Source organism: Astatotilapia calliptera, chromosome 16 (genome assembly GCF_964374335.1).
Source record: "Astatotilapia calliptera chromosome 16, fAstCal68.1, whole genome shotgun sequence".
NCBI lineage: Eukaryota > Metazoa > Chordata > Actinopteri > Cichliformes > Cichlidae > Astatotilapia > Astatotilapia calliptera.
In genome coordinates, this window is record NC_137437.1 from 11454686 (window position 1) to 11477246 (window position 22561).

At 41.7% G+C, this 22561-nt stretch overlaps 1 protein-coding gene across 2 annotated transcripts in view; it reads left to right on the forward strand.

Moving 5' to 3' along the window:
* plcl1 (phospholipase C like 1) overlaps nt 1–22561 on the forward strand; it is a 143076-nt gene that overhangs the window by 94142 nt on the left and 26373 nt on the right. For both annotated transcript variants that reach the window (XM_080291197.1, XM_026146001.2), the window contains exons 8-11: nt 8111–8473; nt 14183–14386; nt 21440–21515; nt 22080–22189. In XM_080291197.1, coding sequence (XP_080147323.1) covers nt 8111–8473; nt 14183–14386; nt 21440–21515; nt 22080–22189 — 753 coding nt within the window. The remainder of the gene's footprint in view (nt 1–8110; nt 8474–14182; nt 14387–21439; nt 21516–22079; nt 22190–22561) is intronic.

Genomic DNA, 22561 nt, shown 5'->3' on the forward strand with positions numbered 1-22561 from the left:
ATTGAAAGTGTATTTAGTTCACACTAAATTCATAATATAATTTTAGAAATCTTACTAAATGTGTAAACCAAAAATGTGTGATTCAAGAGTGACCAAACTTTTTTTAATTTTTTTTATTTATTTACGTTTTGTCTCATTTTCATTGCAAAAATATTTTGTCAAGTGATTTGGGATTGGAGGCACTATAAGACACACTTAAAATCCTTTAAATTTCTCAAAAATCGAGAGTGCGCCTTATGTATGAATTCTGGTTGTTCTTACTGACATCGAACCGATTTTATGTGGTACATGGCGCTCAAAAATCTGTCAAAAATGTTTTAGTCAGACTTTGATAAGCTATGAAGCCGCACTGCTTGATGGATTGTCGTCAGGAGCCTCTCGGAGTAATCTGGGTCCAAAACTCCATCTGCTTCAGGTCCCAAAGTCAAACGAACACTGTGGCACCACTGAGAGTTAAAAACTGTCTAAATTCTTTCATCTTTAATAAAATGATCAGCGTTGCTGCTTTACCAGGTGCAACAATTAAGTTTAACATCCAGACATCCATGAAAACAGGATTTATTAACTTTAACAGAGTTAGAAGTTAGCAGGAAGTTAGCTCGCTAGTTTCCACCTAAACATGATATAGCATGTTCTCACTGAGAGATTTCTGAAAAAATTAAAACGTACAGCTCTGCTATCACTTCCAACATAAATGAAGACAGAAAACTAAACAGCAGTGACGTTGGTAGGGTTACTGAAGTTGGGCTAGCTGGTATATAAGGATGTGCTACATGGTAGCGACACAGCTATGTTTTTTTGTTTGTTTGTTTTTTTTTGACACAGCTATGTTAGAATAACATAAACACAGTGAAGCTGGAGGATGAACGCTAACTTTTTCCCACTGTGAGGCAGGGCCGTGCAGAGAGGTTTAAAGGGGCGGGTGCTCAAAGTTAAAAAGGGGCACATTGAACCAGGCTGAATAACAACAACACACATTCATCAAGAATCTAATATGGGCAACAAGGCAAAGCAAACGTAGCCGATGTTTTACCTGATGGGTACAATGTTGCTGTTGAGGGGTTGCTGCTGCTCCTGCTGCTGATAGTGCTGGAGGGCGGGGCTGTGTTGATCTGAGACTGTAAACATTAAAAAGTCCATAGGAGAGATGGTAGCTGATTAAACAAGTGTCATGAGATAATAACAAAATGCAAAGATTGGTGACAGCACTTGGAACCATAAGGCAACAAAAAACTGAGAGAAATAATTTAGGCTCTGCTAGAGCTGGGCGATAGAACGATAACGATATGTATCGCGATAGAAAAATTCAACTATCGCGATAGACCTCGCCGCTCTTGTCCTCTTTAAAAAAAAAAAAAGAAAAAAAAAGAACAGCCAATCCAAATTAAGTAGCGCAGAGCCGAACCAATCACAGCCGCAGCGTCACGTCACGTGACTTGTTACGTACAGCACAAGTGCCAAGCCGCACATGTGTATTTGTTTGGGAAGCAGCCAGCCACCGTACCGCCCGGGTAATGGAGGAAATGAGTGTGCCGACTAGAAAAATCAACCGAGCGTGACCGAAGAGAAAACAGATGATGGTTCCAATGCCGGAGAGATTGTCGAACGGAAGAGCCATAGAAGTTCCGTAGTGTGAAGGTATTTCGGCTATTTCAAGTCTGACAAAAAACAGAGTAGCGTGCACTGTAAATTGTGCCGAAAGCAAGTCTGGAAATACAATAAACTGGTGCATGCGCTACGTCCACACGTACCCGGGTATTTTTGAAAACGCAGATTTTTCTATGCGTTTGCACCTTTCGTCCACATGTAAACGGCGTTTTTGGTCACTGAAAACGAAGATTTTTAAAAACTCCGTTTTTGCATTTACGTGTGGACTAGAAAACAGGATGTGTGCGCATTTTTTGACGTCACACTGTGCGCCACGTTATTGTTTCGGTGAAATGAATTTCTACAATACTGTTACTGTTAATTCTACTCTGCAGTGTTTAAATGCTTACATATACACACAGTTACTGTCCCTCCACACATACGACTCGGTTCTGCTTTTATGCCCCAGCTTTGTTTAGTTTTTCCCACCGAGGCTTCTAGACTTCTGATTGGCCAACATTTCTGCACGATTAGGAATCTAGCTCCACCTGCTGCTTTGGCATGTTCATGGCAGCGTTTTCCTTCATTTCTCCCTTTATTAGTGGACGGGATTATTTTTTAAAACGAAAACGGAAAATCTCCGTTTTCAAAAACACCCGTGTACGTGTGGACGTAGCCTCAGTCTCTGACTGGAAGCGCTAATTCGTCATTCGGCTTTTGTCAGACTAAAGTAACTGTTAAAACTGTTTGAAAAGCTAAGCTATACAACAAGGAGAGATTGAGAATTTCCTTTTAGTTCTCAGTTTATTTGATATTGACAAAAGTTAGTCAGTTTTGTCTGTTCTTCTGTAAAACAAACTAAGATTTATTTTTAGAATTAATATTTTGTTTCTAAGTGGAATTGACAATTTAGTCTGTTTCGTTTGTTCTATTTTGAAACTTAAACGCTTTAGCGGCTGCCTTTTGTGTAGTTTGCAATATTTGCCTTTATTTATCTGAAAAAGTCTCATGTTCCTTAAGTACATCTACCCTGTTGAACTTATTATGGGAAATAAATATTTAAATAAAAACAAGCTGCTGATTATTTCACATTTTACTTGTGAGCAACGGCACATTTAAATCTTACAAATATAGTTATTTGGCTTATATCGTGATAGATATCGTTATCGCCTGAAATGAAAAAAACATATCGTGATATGAAAAAATCTTATATCGCCCAGCTCTAGGCTCTGCCTGTGAATCACTCTTTGCTTCTCTTCTTCCTTCCATCCCATCTTTTCATATATCACTCTCCACTTGCTGTCCATCTGAGAACAAGGCACAACTTGCTATTGCAATAAACTATAATCTAATTATCCACACCTAACAACTCTTGCATTTAATCTATAATAAAATGATGACAGAAAAATGTTATAGCCCTGCCTTTAGTAGCCTCACACAGCTCCTGCTGTTTCCTCCTCATGTCCTTACCAGGCATGTCTGGACAATATTATATCATGAGTAATATTTTTTTTAAAAATCCATCTAAATAAAACACACACATGCACGCACACACAGGGACATTTTAGACCTTCTTCAGAATACTGTATATACTATGGGCATCATGGTGCTGATCCAGAATCCTTACATTATTATTTATTACTACAGCTACAATAATAAAGCAATGAGAAGGGGGAAGTAATAAATATGAAATAATGTCATTATGCCTCCCTGGGAAAGTCTATGCCAGGGTGCTGGAAAGGAGAGTTCGTCCGTTAGTCGAACCTCGGATACAGGAGGAACAATGCGGTTTCCGTCCTGGTCGCGGAACACTGGACCAGCTCTTTATCCTCTCCAGGATACTTGAGGGTGCATGGGAGTTTGCCCAACCAGTCTACATGTGTTTTGTGGACTTGGAGAAGGCATTCGACCGTGTCCCTCGGGGTGTCCTGTGGGAGGTGTTGCGGGAATATGGGGTGTCTGGCCCATTGCTACGGGCCATTCGATCCCTATACAACCGTTGCAAGAGCTTGGTTCGCATTGCCGGCAATAAGTCGGACTCATTCCCGGTGGGTGATGGGCTCCGCCAGGGCTGCCCTTTGTCACCGGTTCTGTTCATAATTTTTATGGACAGGATTTCTAGGCGCAGCCAAGTGGCGGAGGGCTTTCGCTTTGGTGGCCTCAGAATCTCATCTCTGATTTTTGCAGATGATGTGGTTCTGTTGGCTTCATCGGATGAGGGCCTCCAGCTCGCACTGGAACGGTTCGCAGCCGAGTGTGAAGCAGCGGGAATGAGGATCAGCACCTCCAAATCTGAGGCCATGGTTCTCAGCCGGAAAAGGGTGGAGTGCCCACTCCGGGTCGGGGATGAGTTCCTGCCCCAAGTGGAGGAGTTCAAGTATCTCGGGGTCTTGTTCGCGAGTGATGGGAGAAGGGAGCCGGAGATCGACAGACGGATTGGGGCTGCAGCTGCAGTAATGCGGACGCTGCACCGGTCCGTCGTGGTGAAGAGGGAGCTGAGTGTAAAAGCGAAGCTCTCAATTTACCGGTCGGTCTACGTCCCTACCCTCACCTATGGCCACGAGCTGTGGGTAGTGACCGAAAGAACGAGATCGCGGATACAAGCGGCAGAAATGAGCTTCCTCCGAAGGGTGGCTGGCCTCTCCCTTACAGATAGGGTGAGAGGTTCGGCCATCCGGGAGGGGCTCAGAGTAGAGCAGCTGCTGCTCCACATCGAAAGGAGCCAGCTGAGGTGGTTCGGGCATCTGACAAGGATGCCCCCTGGGCGCCTCCTGGGTGAGGTGTTCCAGGCATGTCCCACCGGGAGGAGGCCCCGGGGCAGACCCAGGACACGCTGGAGAGATTATATCTCTCGGCTGGCCTGGGAACGCCTTGGTATTCCCCCGGATAAACTGGAGGAGGTGGCTGGGGAGAGGGAGGTCTGGGCCTCTTTGCTTAGGCTGCTGCCCCCGCGACCCGGCCCCGGACAAAGCGGATGAGGATGGATGGATGGATGGATGGATAATGTCATTATGATGATTCCATTTGTTTCACTATCCACTCTGTGCAGGGAGAAAGCTTATTACATTTTTAAACTGTAGAGATACAATAATTTTACTGCTGTAAAATCCAAATTTTGTCTTATTTAAAATATAAATCTAATATAATCTGCTTCTTAATGTATGTTCTTTAAAATACAGCGTGTGTTTTTTAATATATTATAATTATAATCATTATTATGTGGACATGCATATTAGATAGTTTTTTAGTGAAATATAATCCCTCCAGAAAGGCAGGAAAAGCCCGGAAACTTACTTTAAAACTAAATATGTTCTAAATACTTTAAAACTAAATATGTTCCCTAAAACGGTGACAGAGCTACAGACCCATGACAGCCTTACACAGGTAGCCAGCAGCTATGACCAGCACTACTTGTGCAGTTAATAAAAGGACAGGTAATGTTTGTCACGCTGTTGCACACACAGCACGCTCGTTTGTTTCAGTTCGTCAGTTGCAACAAGACAGCTTACCAACGTGTACGTAATAAGCTAATACTCCTGTGTGCTACACACTACAGTGTGCGCTGTACACCTACTTACTGGTTTGTCGCATCAGTCTGTGTCTCTGAGTTAACTTGTGTTTCTCCTACAGCTCCGGACCGCAAAAAATGCGCGTGCTCTTTGTGAGCTCGTTCCCGGCTCGTAACCAGCGCGTTCTGCCGTCAAGGGCGACCATTGGTTAAATGTGATCATGTGACTGATGCAAGCCAGATCCTTTTATTTAGCAAAACTGTGATTAATAGTTAAATATTATTGTTGAGGGGCACAGACAAGACTCCTCACGCACACACACATTAAAAAAAATGATAATAATAATTTTTTTTTAAAAGTTGCCTCAACAAAGGGGCACTTTGGGCACCCATCAGGAAAGGGGCGGGTGCTCAAGCCCCTCTAGCCCCCCCCCTCTGCACGTGCCTGCTGTGAGGGTTCCCGATGGTTAGGGACAAATGCAATCACATGGCAGGCAGCTGTAAACGGACCAAACTTCAGTCAGGACAACAACTGAGATAATCCATCTACAATACGAGGTTAGTCATTAATATACTGCAACAACATGGGAATCGAGCAGCTGGAGAGAATTCAACATTAATGAATCAATGTTAAGGAAGTGGAGGAAGCAAGAAGAATGAGTTGGGTAAAGTTTGACTTATCTGACTGTTTTGTTTCGCTTAATGTGCCTTATGTATGAAAACTGACCCGTTCATCGACAGTGCGCCTTAAAATGCTGTGAGCCTTATGGTCTGAAAAATATGGACTGTAGTCAAAGGAGCTTGCAAAGAAAAGCGTCTGGACTTCTTTAAGTTGCTTGAAGACGTTTCACCTCTCATCCGAGAAGCTTCTTCAGTTCTACGGTCAAATGGTGGAGAGTCCCAGATATAAACCTAGTGGGAGTGACCCCCCACAGAGGGACAAAAGGACCCCCTGATGATCCTCTAATCGCCTGAGCCAAGGTGGGAAACTGGGCGTGGGTCCCAATCAGCCAGAGTTTCGGGTGTGTTCATTGTGAAACCTGGCCCCACCTTATCATGCGAATTCCTGAGGTCAGATGGCCCAGGATGTGAGTGGGCGTTAAGGCGTCTGGGAAGGGATCTCAAAACTGGATTATAGATGGCAGAGAGTTGGTGTCGTAAACCCCCGCCTCTGTTCAAAGATGGTCGCTCACAGTGGACATAGATGGCTTCTTTCACTCCTCTTTCAAACCATCTGTCCTCTCTGTCCAAAATGGGAACATTGGCATCCTTGAAAGAGTGTCCTTTATCCTTAAGATGCAGATGGACTGCTGAGTCTTGTCCTGTGGAGGTGGCTCTTCTGTGTTGTGCCATGCGCTTGTGAAGTGGCTGTTTGGTCTCTCCAATGTAGAGGTCTGAGCTCCTTTGACTACGATGACCTGGATGACTGAGAACCTTCACAGACATATGGAATGTAATTATTTCAAAGGGCTCATACTTTGCTTAATCTACAGCAATACATCATGTTCTAAATCTTGACTTTCAGAACATGTATACTGTAATAGTATATTATTAACAAAGAAATCACTTTGCCACTGTTATTATTCAAAGGCTTGAGCACTGTGGGACATGCCTAACTGTCAATATCTACAGTGAGTTAAAAATATTATTTAAAAATGAGGGTGTGTATTTGCAAAACGGCTGTTTGATCATTGCACATTTGGTCACTCACATAATTACTGATTTCTAATGTGAAATTGATGGCTGCATCTGTTCTACTCGCCAAGGTGGAGCTTATTACTATTACAGCAATAAGATCGCAGTAATGTAAAGGATGTATGCGTATAGGTGAAATACTTTCTAGTGTTTGAGATAAAAGGATACAGATCATGTTTTTAGATTTAACTAGGCAAACACTGCTTGCCTTGCTTGTCTTGGTGGAATGCCATTATTGAATAAACACATTAGATTCAAGATTCAAGATCTTTTTATTTGTCACATACACAGTTATACAAGTATAACACGCAGTGAAATGTGACCTGATACGCTCCTCGACTGTGCAAAATAGTGAGGGAAAAACATTATATACAGTAAGTAAGTACATATATACAAAGAGGACATTATGTGCAATAAGTGAGTGAATTATATACATTAAGTTAAATAGAATAAAACAATCTGGAAATTTACAGGTCAAAATTTGGGAATGAATATTGTGTGAGTGGGGTGTTAAAGTGACATTTGCTGCTATGATGTGAGAAGGATCAGGCATGATATGGGAATATGTGAGTCCTGTCTCCGTTCATTATTAACATTTTAATATTCTGAGAGTAGCTTCTTAGTTATGATGACTCTAATCCCAACCCAAGCCCTAACACTAAAACTATTCAAAAAGGGTTTTTGTTTATATTAAATGGTTCTCTCAAGTCCTGGCAACCAGGAAACAAAGAAGATGGCACACATGAAAAACTTCCCATTATTTCCCAAAGTTCAATTTTGACCTTAGACCTCACAGGGGATAATGTTAGCTGTTACATTGAAGCCACATGCTAAACAAGCCGTTTTTCAGATATTACAAGAAAATGAAAATCTGTTACATGCATTTTGGCCTTGGAAATCTTCTGTCATAAGGTTTCCAATTCAGAATGCCAATATAGGTAGAAATTCCATGTAAAGGGTTTAAATCTAACATTAACCCTATACCCCTGACCCTAAACAGATCTCAGATCTCATTTCAACCAAAAATTCATAGCAGATATCTGCTCTGAAAACCAGGGTAAATTTTTTTCTTCTTCTCTCCCTCAAGTATGAATAAAACTGTGTTTCAGTAAGAGCATGGATCAATAACCAGAATTAGACTTGGAATAATAACATTTAAATTATCCGAGATTTTCCCCCAGAAAGTCTTTTGAGGCAGACGAGGTGTGTTGCATTAATGTAGGTCAGTACTCTGCAAAGTGTTCACTGGCCGTGGTTTTATTTTTGCTCTGGTGCACAGCAGAATGGATTTCATCTCTTTTGTTCATTTCCTGTCCCCAGGTAAATATGCCCGAGCTGGCCTTGCTGCGTTTTGTGGTATTAGACGATGACTACATCGGAGATGATTTCATCGGCCAGTACAGCGTGGCCTTCGAGTGCCTTCAGCCTGGCTACCGTAATGTGCCCCTGCTGGGCCTGGCAGGAGACCCCTTACCTCACACCAGCCTGTTTGTCCACGTGGCAATCACCAACCGACGAGGAGGCGGGAAGGCCCAGCGGCGAGGTCTTTCGGTGCGGAGGGTGGGGAGACGGGGGAGAGAGTACGTCACAGTGAGGCACACTGGTATCAAGGTAGTGGATGAGACTTTTAAGTCAGCCAGTGGCCCTCTCAAAGAAGCGACGGACCTGCGGGAGGATGCTCAGGTGAGACTGGATGTGGACTGACTTTTGATAATATGTGCGACAGGCTTGTGACAGACCCAAGGTTCATTTACATTTCATAAATGAAAAATAAGCAAATATAAATATTTATTTATGAATATATAAATATATAATGTAAATAATATAAATATTTATTTTTATATAAATATATATAAATGACATCCAAACTTTGGTAAAATTATGTTCACTGGATGGCCTCAGAGGTGAAATAGGCTTGTGAACTGACCCAATGTTGATAGGATGCTTAAAAAGGGTGAATGGTGTAGGATTTTATGAATGTTCTGAAATTAGTAAATAGTAAAACTTTATTTATTTAGCGCCTTTCAAGCTATTGATCACAAAGTGCTGTGCAAAGGAAAACAAAAACATTAGACATCAGTACATCAAATCAGTCAGTTGTAAAAAGGTGTGTTTTTAATTGATTTTTAAAAAGCTCAAGAGGTTTGTGATGTCTGCAGACACAAACTAAGGAGGAAAGAGTTCCAGAGTCCTGGTGCTACTACTGAGAGGGCTCAGTCACCTTTAGTCACCTTTGGTTTTCAGCTTCGTACATGGCACAAATAGCAGGCTTTGGTCACCTTAGGGACCTGCTAGGAACATACAGATGTAAAAGTTCTTTGACGTAAGCTGGTGCTTGACCATTCAGAGTCCTGTAAGTGAGAACCAAGATCTTGAAATGTATTCTGGATTGAATGCCAACAGAGTCGGGCGAGTAGCGGTGTGAGGTGAGAAAACGTTGGTGTTTTGGCAGCAGCGTTTGTACAGTCTGCAGATGGTCCAGTGATGCTTTGTTTAGGCAGCTGAATAATGAGTTACAGTAATCTAGTCTTGAAAAACAAAAGCATGAATAACAGTTTCCAATTCTGTTTTTGAGATAATACTATTTAGCTAGGCAATACTTTTTAAGTGATAAAAACATGAACAAACCAGAGTCTGAATGTGACCATCTAAAGTAAAACCAGAGTCATAATTTACCCCAAGGTTCCCGATAAAAGGCTTGGCATAAGAGGCTAATAGATCAAGAGTTTCCATTATTAGAGTTGTATGCTTTTCTGGAGCAAAAACTAGAATTTCATTTTTTTTCCTCATTAAGTTGGAGAAAATTTTTATCCTTGTGTAAGAGATGCAGTTTTGATACCTTGTGCAGCTTAAAAGGATGTATAACTGAATATCATCAGCAGTGATATGAGATATCTTTAAAAGTGCTCAAAGTGTGCTAAAAAACAGAAATAATAAGGGCCCCAAAACCGAACCCTGAGGTACACCAAAACGAAGATGGCTTAAAGAAGACCTATAATTTGAAGTAGCTACACAAAAAGAATGATCAGAAAGATATGAAGTAAACCACTGTAAGGCAGATCCCATTATACTGGCCCAATACCTCAACCTGTCAAGCAAGACCTGGGGATCAACTGTATCAAAGACTGAGGTTAGGTCCAACATAAGGAGGACAGGACAGTTTCCTGTGTCACTTTGCACCAAAACACCATTAAAGATAAGAGAAGAGCTATCTCTGTTAATGTTCTTTAAAACAGCAGTTAGCTGCTTAGCAACATTTTTCTCAATAATAATTGGTCTATAGCTGCCCAAGAGAGAAGGGTCTAGTGTGGCTTTTTTAGGATAGGGTGACTAACCGCATTCTTAAAGTAAATCGGGACTTGACTCGAGGCCAGAGAGGAATTAACAATATGAGGGCTGATGGAGCGAAAAACATCTTTAAACAGGGAAGCAGGTAAAATGTCTAAACAACAACAGACTTTCACAGAGCCAACTGGGTTGGTTCAGGAAGAGAAACAAGTATAAAATGATCTAAATTTACAAGCTGAGCTGGGGCAGAAATGGACAGCTGACAGAGAAAGGTTATTTCTAATATGAGTGATTTTTTTTTAAATTTTCACAGTCGATGTCAGATGACATGGGAACAGCAGGTGAAGCAGGGGTAACAATGTTATTAATAGTGTTAAACAGAACCTTAGGATTGCCTGTGCTTTTAGAAACCAGACTGGAGAACAGGCAGCCCTCGTTTCTCTAACAGAATTAGTAAAAGACACCAAAATATCTTTGACATAAATTAAATGAACTTGCAAACGACTTTTCCTCCACAAGTGTTCAGGTTTCCGGCAAGAACGCTTTAAAGAGTGGATAAGGCCATTAATCCACGGTGAGGATTTTAAAACAGATGCTGATCTCTTTGTAAAAAGGACAGACACTGTCTAAAATAGAAAGGCAATAGTGGTTAGTCAAGACATTTACATCACTAACAGGAGATAACAGTAAATTAAAAGCAACACAGTAATGATTAGAAATAACAACAGGGGCAGATAAGATCCATGTTAAAGCCCAAGGTTAAAACAAGAGGGTGTCCTTTTGTGTAAAAGAGGCCAGATACATGCTGGGTAAAATGAAAAGAGTTCATAAGGTTGATGAAACTCCTCGCAGAAAGAGTCGTCATCGATATGAATATTAAAATCACCAGAAATAACTAGTCTGGACAGATTCAGGGTGAAAGACAAAAAGTAATTTGAAAATACTTTGATTTGACCGCGTCATTGGTACACTATAGCGCATGAAATAAAATTCTCGAACTTTAAAGAGCAGCAGCTCAAACGAAGAGAAGTGACTGACTTTGGATGAATGGCTGGGAAACACCGCAGCAAGGCCTTCTCCTCAGCCCGACGTCCGTGGCTGGCTGATTAAAGAATAACCCTCCGGGCACAGCTCAATGAGGGATGCATAATCTGAGTCGTGCTGCCAGGTTTCAGTGAGCAGTAAGAAGTCCAGTTTTTTGGAGCTCAGCTCTCAGGTAGAATTAGACTTGTCTGTAGAGTGAATAAGAGAGTGGGGGAGGAGGAGGAGGAGGACGAGGCAGCGACAAAGGAGTCAGTGAGAAGAGTGGAGGAGGATTATAAATACCAGCGAAAATAGAACCTGGTCGCTCAGCTCCCACCATCTTATCACTGAACACCAACATGTATGGGTGGGCAATGTGAAAAGAATCCTTTTTTGCACTGGATCTGTTTTTAGAGAGGTATATTGTGATGTTAATATATACCTTATACCCATATATGTGTTGAAACTAGGACTTTCTTGTTCCTGGAGGTAGCGGCTCTGTGCATAAAACCAGTTGTTTAGGTACTCCAATACAATCCAATGCCTCTATACCATTTACCAAAACTGGTTTGACCCAATGATAGGCTAAATCCCAGAAGGCATGACGTGACCTTATGTGAACGATAATCCAGAATCAGCCCAGTTACACTGGCCAAAGCCCAGGTGCTGAAAACGAACGAGGCGTATGTAGTGTCCAAACTGATACTCACACACATAATACACAGTCCCTCTGAACACTGTTAGTGAGCCACAGTGAAGTGTGGCCACACCAGGCCTTAATCAATTCACCTGACTACGTGATTCAGATGACCTGGAATAGCAACTTTAAAGTATAGCAGAAGGCAGGGGACAGAAATACTTGTGCTTTTCTTCTTTCATTCACTAAAAAGTTTTGATATGAAATACTTGCTAAATATAATTTTACAATGTAAAATAGAAAGAAATTAACTGGGAATGTTTAAAAGCACAAAGCAGGATAAGACAGATAAGTCAGTATTTAGGCATTACTGTATAAGATAAGATACAGCCAGGAGTTCGTGGAGACCACCCATGCAGTTAAAAGAGTCAGTATTGGACTTAAAAGACCTAAACGATGTAACTTCTTGGTCTGAAGCCAAACAAAAAGACTTCCAATTGTGTAGAAGTTTAAGGACGAACAGCCCTCGCCTACTTTGCTGTGTGACCTACAGTATAAACTTAGCAGGTGATGTTATAGTCTTAATCACTAGTTACAGGAATTCAGTTCAATTTTATTTACATTGCATCAAATCACAACAATAGCTGCCTCAGTGAGCTTTATAGTGTAAGGGAAAGACCCTACAATAATACAGAGAAAACCCACAAAATTAGACAACCCCCTGTGAGCATGGAAATGGCGACAGTGGGAACGAAAAAATCCCTTTGAACGCGAAGAAACCTCTGTCAGAATCAGGCTCAGGGAGGGGCAGCCATCAGCCACGACCGGTTTTTGGTGAGCTGTGGACGACGAGACAAAAGATACACTGTGGAAGACAGCCAGAGATTAGTAACAACTAATGATTAAAAGCAGAGTTAAAAAACACTCAGTGCATCATTGAAAGCCTCCAGTTGCCAAAGACTTAGAGAGATTTAAAACTAGAGAGCATGTCTGTTTCCTGAATCCAAACTGAAGGCTGGTTTCACACAAGAGGAGTCTGAAAGCTGAAGGCTCTGCCTCCCATTCCACTTTTAAATATCATAGGAACCACAAGTAAACCAGCAGGCTGATAATGAAGTGCCCTGTTGGGGTGATATGATACTATGAGCTTCTTAAGATGGGGCCCAGTCTATGATATGTTTATTGGCTTAGACCTGGTTTCAAAATACCAAGATGGAGATGGCAAAACCACTTCACTAACCAGTTGGTGACTTCATGGCAGCTGTATCCTTTATATACAGTCTGTTTGTAACTGCTGTTAAGTTCACAATATCAATTTAAAATCTTCTCAGATGTCAGAGTCCCAACGTGTTTCTGTTGGTTCAAACTATCCTCTAATATCTTCAGCTTCCTAATAGAACAACCACAGTTTTTAAAAAATGTCCAGGAGGACAATCAGCCACATTAATGATGGAGGAATCAGAGTGCCCATGATAAATGCGGCTATTATGAACACACACATGATTTTCCTGCTATGATGCGACAGAAATGTCTGCTTGTGTGTAATGTTTGGGTGACTGCACGGTTTCATCCATGTAGTGTAGGTCTGTGAATTTAAAAACTGGAATGAATCTCTGGTTGAAAAATGTCAATCCTTTTCAGTGGAAAGCAGAGAGCAAATTTCCTGCCATCTCATTGATCATCCAATCCCACCCAGTCAGTCTGTCAGACACACTCCCACACAAACCCACGCACACACACCGAGTGCTACGCAGAAACACTTTTTACTCACTCAGAAACTGCTTTTAATCCTCCTGCTTCAGTCTCATTGTACACCCTGCTTCTCTCTGTCTCTCTGCCATGAGTCCAGCTGTGGGCTCATCTGCCACAGATATTATTCATCATGCTTCTCTGTGTCTGTCACATTCACAGACACAGATGCACTTACACACAGGTGGAGCATGATAATTGCTAGTCCAGTTGGGGATGTGGCAAGTGGCAAATGGCATTCAGTGCAACAGCAGAGGCTTTATATTCTAGTGCTCATACATGCAGAAATAAACCTTTTACCTTTGTTATGAAGTGACCCTGAATGGCAGTTCAGCAAATGAGTCCTTTAATCTGTCACACTCAAATCTGTGAACCATCCCGATCTTGCATCCCCCCATCCAACACACACTCTAATTGCTTTGATTTCCTGTTCCAGATTTATGCCATATTGTCTCCTTTTTTTGCTAAATGCGCTTAAGCTTAGACTGATTTCACTGGATTAAAGGCAGCAGTGAGTGCCATATTGATTTAATTCACAAGGGAGACAGCAGATGACAGGGGAACGGAGGGGAAGTGAGCGGGCCGTGTCATGATTTTTGGCTTTTCCCAGCTTAATCTTACAGCCGGAACTGTACATCAGATCTAACACTATTTTCCCTCTCTTCTCTGTCTGTTTACCTTCACACCATTTCCAGAGCACCACAGCCAGTTTCAAAGAGCAGTGTGGGCTCCCCACTGTGGCCAAACTGAAGCAGTGCATCCAGACCTTGGGCACGAGGCTACAGAGTCCTGAGGGCACTATGGGGGCCACCATGGTTCTGAAGGATGGCTATCCATGTCTGGAGCCCCTGGTCGGCCTCTCGGAACCAACTCGCAAACTGCTCGCTGCTTATGAAACGGTCAGTAAGACACATTTATTGAGCTAACTGCTTCCTTAAAAAAGAAAGTTGCAGTAATTCCTGTCTTGTGCAAACATGAAGAAAAATTTCTGACGAACTGCACAGACAAATATCGCTGTGAACTGCATCGTAGTTGCTCTAGGAAAATGATTGTAACTGGCCAATCCTGTTTATGATGCAACACTTTTTAGACCATCAGCTTGCACTCGTCATAGTGGTGTAACCTACGTTTTTGCTGCAAGCTGGAGGTCATGAGTCAAAAAGTATTTGCCCTTTTTCCTGATTTCTTAGATTTTTGCATATTTGTCACACTTTGCCCAACCATGAACCATTCTGCTCTCTGCTAGAAAATCTGCAAGGATAATTCCCAGTCATTTCATGCCCTGACGCTCATGCATGTTTATGTTATGCAGCAGGAGAAAGGTCTGAAACAAACCAGCAAGTCCACCTCTCGATGGCTCTAAACCCCCCCAAAACAAAACAAGTCCAGACTCACCGTTTATTCTGATCTTAAGGCGCTTAAACAGACGAATTAAGACAATCCTCTGCAAAAGAGTGGGCCAAAATTCCACCACAACTAGTTATTAGGTTTAGGGGACATTACTTTTTCACGTGGTCTTTTAACAAAGGCAATCATTATTTAAAACTTGGATTTTGCATTTTCTTGGATTATCGTGGTCCAATATTAAAATTAGTTTAATGAGCTGAAGCATGGAAGTGTGATAAATATGCCAAAAAATATGAACTCAGTTGGGGGCTTATAGGGCTTTACTCTCTCTTCACTATGACGGACCGGTGCAGCGTCCACATCACTGCAGCCGCAGCACCAATCCATCTCCCTTCTCCCGTCGCTCGTGAACAAGACCCTGAGATACTTAAACTCCTCCACTTGGGGCAAGAACTCGTCCCTGACCCGGAGTGGGCACTCCACCCTTTTCCGGCTGAGGACCATGGCCTCAGATTTGGAGGTGCTGATTCTCATTTTCACTGCTTCACACTTGGCTGTGAAACGTTGCAGTGCGAGCTGGAGGCCATCACCCGATGAAGCCAACAGAGCCACATCATCTGCAAAAAGCAGAGATGAGCTCCTGAGACCACCCAAGTGAAAGCCTTCTGCCACTTGGCTACGCCTAGAAATTCTTTCCATAAAAAGTATGAACAGAATCGGTGACAAAGGGCAGCCCTGGCAGAGCCCATCACCCACCGGGTGTGAGTCTGACTTGTTGCCGGCTATGCGGACCAAGCTCTTGCTACGAATGCCTTCTCCAAGTCCACAAAACACATGTAGTCTGGTTGGGCAAACTCCCATGCTCCCTCAAGTATCCTTGAGAGGATCAAGAGCTGGTCCAGTGTTCCACGACCAGGATGAAAACCACATTGTTCCTCCTGTATCCGAGGTTCGACTAACAGACGGACTCTCCTCTCTAGCACCCTGGCATAGACTTTCCCAGGGAGGCTGAGGAGTGTGATGCCACTGTAGTTGGAACACACCCTCCGGTCCGCCTTCTTAAAGATGGGAACCACCACCCCGGTTTGCCAATCCAGAGGTGCCCCCCTGATCTCCACGAAACATTGTAAAGGCTTGTCAACCAGGAAAGCCCTACAACATCCCGAACCTTCAGGATAGTAGGGTCTTCCGTAGGGTCTTGACATGGAAGACCCTACCAGGGGACAGAAGCCCCCGGACAACATAGCCCCTGGGATCCCTGGGACACACAAACCCCACCACCACGATAAGGTAGCGATTCACGGAGGGGGTTAGACTAATAATCATTAGTAATCTCCAGGTCTGGATCAAACCATAAGCTGGGGACTGAAGTTTAGGTTTGAATAATGCTCCTGGTTAGCTTCCACCTGGTGGTTTCTCAGTCACCAGGACCTAGAATGTCAGTTAAACCACACCCAGTCTCAGACATAGCTTTCTTTGAGGTCAAATGTCAACCTAATTTTCAGTAGTTGTTTTTTTTTTCAAAACAACCATCTGCACCAATCAGAAAGAGTGAATTTAGCCAATGAAATCATAAATATAATGATTATGAGACTTGACATGCTAGGTGTTTGCAGTGCTAATTTTAACTGTGCTTTGTGAGACCTACGTATATGTAGTTAGACCATGATATGTATCTTCCTGAGCTCTGTGTCACTTACGAGCTCCTCATTATGCTGCTCTTGCTAATTTTGCTCCTTTGGCTGAAACCTTTAGCATCAGAAACTTTTCCACAGTTTGTGAAGTTTTTTTTTGACATCTAACACTGCATCACTGAGTGTGCAGACCTTTGCTTACGTACATTTGCATCGTCTATAGGCATTAATTATACAGCAGCTCTGTGGTGACATGCATGAAACCGTCACCCACGAGCACGCACACACACACACACACACACACCTCCTACTCAATCTCCTCTTGCATTAGATCAGGATGAGACTCTCCCACCTCTTTTAGTGCTCAGCTATTTACTCCTACACATACCTCAGAACAATGTGGTTATTTACGTATGTGAGTGCAGCTGATGATGTTTTCGGCAAAACCCAGCAAATGCAGCCCAGCAGGTCAGTGTCATGATGCCATAGTTGGTGTGATCTCCAATCAAACATCACACCTCTTCAGCCTTTCTGAGCACAAACACACAGCGCTCAGTCACCACACAAAAAGCTCCCTCTCTCTTCCTGTATTCAGCCCTTTTTTCCCTTTTTATTTCTTTCAGTGATTTGAGGCAACCTGACTGATTTAAATGAGAAAATATAGTTACAACTCTTGCTATAGTTAGTTTAGCAAATTCTTCATTATTTAGAGATAGCAATGACATCAGTATGTTCCCATGTTGCAGAACTTTGCCGTACTAACCCAAGCTGCTTGGTCTGCAGTGCTGTTTAAGTGGGTGGTACGTGTCATCCACAGGGATACCAGGACCCAGAGTGTTCCAGCAGAACACTGATGTAATTAGAAGAAAATCGAGGATCAGTTACTTGATTTTATATAAGTTTAATGTAAAATGTCATCATTTGTTTCACCCAATGATTTAGGTTAGGTTATTTTAAAACAAAGAAAAACAGTACCTGTTTACATCAAGGAAGATGGAACCTGCTCAAAACCTACTTAAGAGTGATCAGTTCATTACCATAGTCTAATATTTTCAGCTCTGTTGTATTTCATATCTGCACAAGCTGTGATCAGAAAGTTGTATATTGTCTCAGCCCAGGACACACTGACAAAAGAGATTCTTAATATCAAGAGATTAAGTACACTGTTAAAAAGTTATTTTGCTTGTATTTAAGCTACAGTACATGCCTGTATGTCATTTTGCGCTCAGTTTTGTATCATGTATATAAGTAACTGAGAGATTAGAGTATGTACTGTACGCCTGAGTATCAGTGTAATGGTGAGAGAGTTGACTTGGAAGTGACAGGCAACCAATGTTACATCAGCAGTTACATCAACACACTTTTTTGCTTCATTCAGTGTTTTTTTTAACGTACTGCGTAACACCCTGCACATATAAACGATATACCCCCTAAAGAGTATCCATACTACATTTTGTAAACAAAGAAAGACATTTTGTAAACAAAATCTCTGGGCATAATCTGTACCCGACCAGGTGATTTAGCCATGTATAAAGAGAGCCTATTAACTTATTACCTATCGTTAATTTTATATGCATGTCTTTAGACTGTGGGAGGAATCTGGAGTATGCCCACTCAGAGAGGTGTAGCACGAATATCCAAATTCCACACAGAAAGGCCCAGATGACCGGGGCTTTTAATACTTGATAATAAGTTGCCCATTTAGCTGATCTCTCCATCTCTGGACTTGTTCTACTATATTTAGATTGCTCTCTGGAAGTCCCATTCTTTTCCGTTACATTTTTAATCTCCTCCAGTGTGTAAAAACAGCTGCACTTTGACTTGATTTTAAACTTAAGGAACAAGAACAAAGTACCAGAAAGGTTCTGGTCATTTACATTGAAAGCTATCCCTCAGAACCCTCATGACATTACAGTAGAACTGATGCCTGGACATTGTGACTCTGAGGGAAGAACAACCTCGTGAATGTCTCAAATAATATTAGCATGGCCGTGGACACGCTCTTGACTTTATGTGCCACCTTTGGGGGAAAACAGCTGGAGGCACGCCTCTCAACGCCAACGATGATCCTTCACGATGATTTTTGCTCTCTGTCTGGTTCAGAGTGCACAGTGCTATTTTACATCGTTTCCTAATAGTCATAATGGGACTTCCAGGAAACCTTGAGATTCAAAACCTTAATCTGTAGCCCTGAGATTCCCAGGAGAGTATCTGGAAGAAGAAAATGGTCACATTTAAATCAGGTAAAGGTTAGATCTTGTATGGCCCAGACTATGTGATATGTCACATTTTCAAATACACTACACTAAAATATTGGGCCACACCTCTTAATCTTTGAATTCAGGTGTTTTTAGGCCCTTATATCCTTATATCTGCACAAAGTCAAACACTGAGCAATGCAATCTTCCTTTATAAACATTTATGAATAAATGGATTGTTGTAAAGAGTCTGGGATGCTACCGTTGCAAAAAGTCAGTTTGTGAAATTTCTTCCGTAAATAGTCCATGATCAGTGGTATTATTGCATCAACTGGAGCATTCTGCTAGTTTGTACAAGTAAGAGCACTCCCAGAGCTACAAAATGACCTTGAGCTGGCCACAGGTATGAGTGTTTGGTCACAGGCAGAACAATGTTTGCCAAACCTGCTATGACAATCAGAAACAGACTTGAAGAGGTTGGCCTGGGGCCCAGGCACTCTTAAGTGAGCGCTGAACTCGACGCCTGGCACCGTGGAGCCCAGTTGGTATTTGCCATAGAATGCAAGAATTGGCAGGTCCACCACTGGGTCCCTGTGTCTTTCACAGACAGCAGGTTCATCCTGAGCACATGTGACAAACGTGGAAGGGTCTGGGGGAGCTTCGAACATTATCCTGCCTGTGATGTCGTTCAGCATGACTGGTTTGGTGGTGCGTCAGTGATGGTCTTGGCAGGCATATCCATGGAGGGATTGCTTAGTTCTCTACACACTAGGCAACAGCACCTTGACTGAGTTTTGATATCCAGATATAATCCTTGGACTCATTGTCAGAACCCGTGCTGACGCATGGGTTCCTCCAACAATGCTCGGCCTCATGTGGTGAGAGTATACAGGCAGTTCCTCCATTGACTGGCCAGCCTGGTGCAGATCTGGGAGGAGACCCCTGGACACCATCTGTTGTCTCGTTTGGAGCATGCCCTGATATTTTCAGGCATGCATACAACCACATGTTGGCCATACAAATTACCATTTTAAGCGAAAATGGTGAAAATAGTGAGATTTTGACAAAATCAACTAGTCTGCTGCATAATTTTTTTCACTTTTCGGGGTGTCTTTGAATTCAGCCCTCTGCAAGTTGATAATTTTCATTTCCATGAAGCGATGTGGCCTAACATATTATTCAGTCCATATGAGTCCAGATATCCAGCATGATACTTTTCCCTCATTTACTTCCAATGTGCTTGCAAAGGGTTCGCTTAAAGACTTCCACAGACTCCTAGAGGTAATGGACGGGAACTAAATTTCAGTCTGGCTTTAGAAAAATCCAAACACATTTGAGAAAAAGTGTTACTTAGAGTTATTCATGACACTTTGTTGAGTGCAGACAGGGTAATCGTACTGCTACACTGTTAAAAAAACATCTTAAAAAAATGGTAATATTCCGGCAGCTGGGGCGCCAAAATACTACCGTAAAATAACATCCATAGCATTACATTTGAATTCAACAGTTCGATCTTTCCAATAACGGACAGATATTTGTGAAATCATGATACATTTCTGAATATATTTTTACAATCTAAATATGCATATGTACAAAAAAATATATTTAAAAAACAAGTAAATTGTGTTTTACTATATGTACAGTGATGTTATGTTATTTTACTTTTGACATGTAAGATCACAGTCTACTTATGTAAATTTAATGATATTCTAGAAAGACAGTACAAAACTGTAAAATATACAGTAAGATACTTTGACATTACTATTTTTTGGAACAGTGTATTTTGCTACACCCGGCAGCATGCATTTAGTCTTTTATCCCCAACGCTGTTGCACAAACGTCCTTTTACCATTCGGTTGGTACAATCAGTGTCTCATCTTAAATAACTTGTGCCATCCATAAAGTTTGGGACAAAGATCATTTTTGTTTTTTCTCTGTACATCATCACATTGGATTGTAAATCAAACAATCAGTATGTGATAAGTTCAGACTTTGGGTGTTAATTTAAGGGGTTTTACATGCACAGTTTCAAGATTACAGCCAATTTTAGATTTAGATTTTCAGATGTTCAAAATTAATGAGAGAATCTAATATGAATTTCAATATAAAAAGGTTTTAATACTTGGAGAAAAAGCCGATGTCCACCTGAAGTCAAATATTCTGTTTCCTCCCGTGAAATGCTTCGATGTTGTGAAGTTCTTTTTCTCAACCATGGAAATAATTCTGTCTACAAGCAGCTTCAGACCTTTTGGTGCACCACACTGATGATTTAGCCTAATCTCTCTCTCTGAAAGATTTGTTTTGTCTCTAATGATGGCCTCCTTCACCTGCCCTCACATCTCTTTGGGCATCACCTTTAAAATGACATTAATGTTACTGTGACAATCTTTAAAATACAAATTGAACATTGTGAATCAACTTCAGATATTATGTCCACTTCATTTGACATGAAATACGAGGCAAAGGGCCTCACATGGCCACATGGCCGCAAAACTACTTGTCAGTCAATTGTCCAATTAATTTGAACCTCTGAAAATGGAAGACGGGGCACAGTTTGTAAAACCTCTTGCATTTAAGCTGAAAGTCTGTACTTGAGTCTCAACACAGTGGTGCCTCTGCATATCACTGCAGTAGATGCAGTAGCAATAACATTCATTACTTTTGTCCATATATTGTACTGCCTTCTGAATACTTGACATAGTATTTTTCATAAACCTTGAACATATAAAAGGACCAAAAAGTGAACATAGAAATTGTCTTCCTGTTTGTTCAGATGATTGCTGCCCAGAAACAGCTGATCGAGAATGCTGATGCAGTACAGGAGAGGATCGCTCAGGTGCAGAGGGAAGGTAAAGTATGCAGAGATGGATGAAAGGCTGCGTGGCTGGTGTGAGTGTCGTTTTGATCAGGTCTCATGAATAAAAGATCTGCAGCATGGGATATTCCCAAATTCTAACAAATCATCAAATAAGCAAGTCTGACTGAAACATCTAACAGTAGAGCTTAATTAGGGTGACTCCTCAGAGAATGGCTCTGCGAGTAAACAGCTTTGCATGTGGTGGCTGTAGCACTCTCTAAATTGGGTTCCCATGAGGCACATATTTACAAAAGTATCTCTGTTTGAAATGTTGTTTACAATAAGTCAGCTGTTCTCTGTCACATTTGTACTGGATTTTCTGAACAGCTTATTTTCCAGCGTGTTTTTGCCTTTGGATGATTGACCTTTATGTGTCAGTGCTTTTGCTTTTACGTAAACATGTCAGTCTGGTTTATACGACAACACACATGGAACTGCAACTGGGATAGCTGAGGGAAATCATCCATACGCTTGACAGCTATATTTCACCTGAATTTGATTTGCCGATTCCCAAGCTGCTCTGCCTCAATAATGCTCCTGCTTTCGTGCTTCACAGGAATGGACTTCCACGAGGATCTCTCTCGGCTTGGAGAGAAGGAAGGACTAAAGGGTCGCAAGCTTAACAAAGCCGTGGAGAGTTTCACCTGGAACATTACTGTACTTAAGGTAAAGGAAGGCAGAACATAAATAAATATAAACATTTTGTAGGACGAACTTTGAAAAATGTATCTGTAATTTCAGAAGACAAACAGTGACAATAGCTTCAGGCTGGACGAGGCCTTTACAGACCGGACGCGTCAAATTCGTGCAGATATTTTGTTTGTTGAAAATATTTCTGGGCTCACTTCCTAATGCAGCCATTGACACCGAGCATGTAATTTCACAGGAAGAATTTTCAGCATTATTTCAGCTTGATTTTTTTTTTAAAACAATGATTTATTGATTTTTGGAACAACACAAACAGCAACAAATCAGCACAGCCAAATACAAATAAGAAAAAGAGAAGAAAAAACAAATACAGGTACATGAGTTACAGAT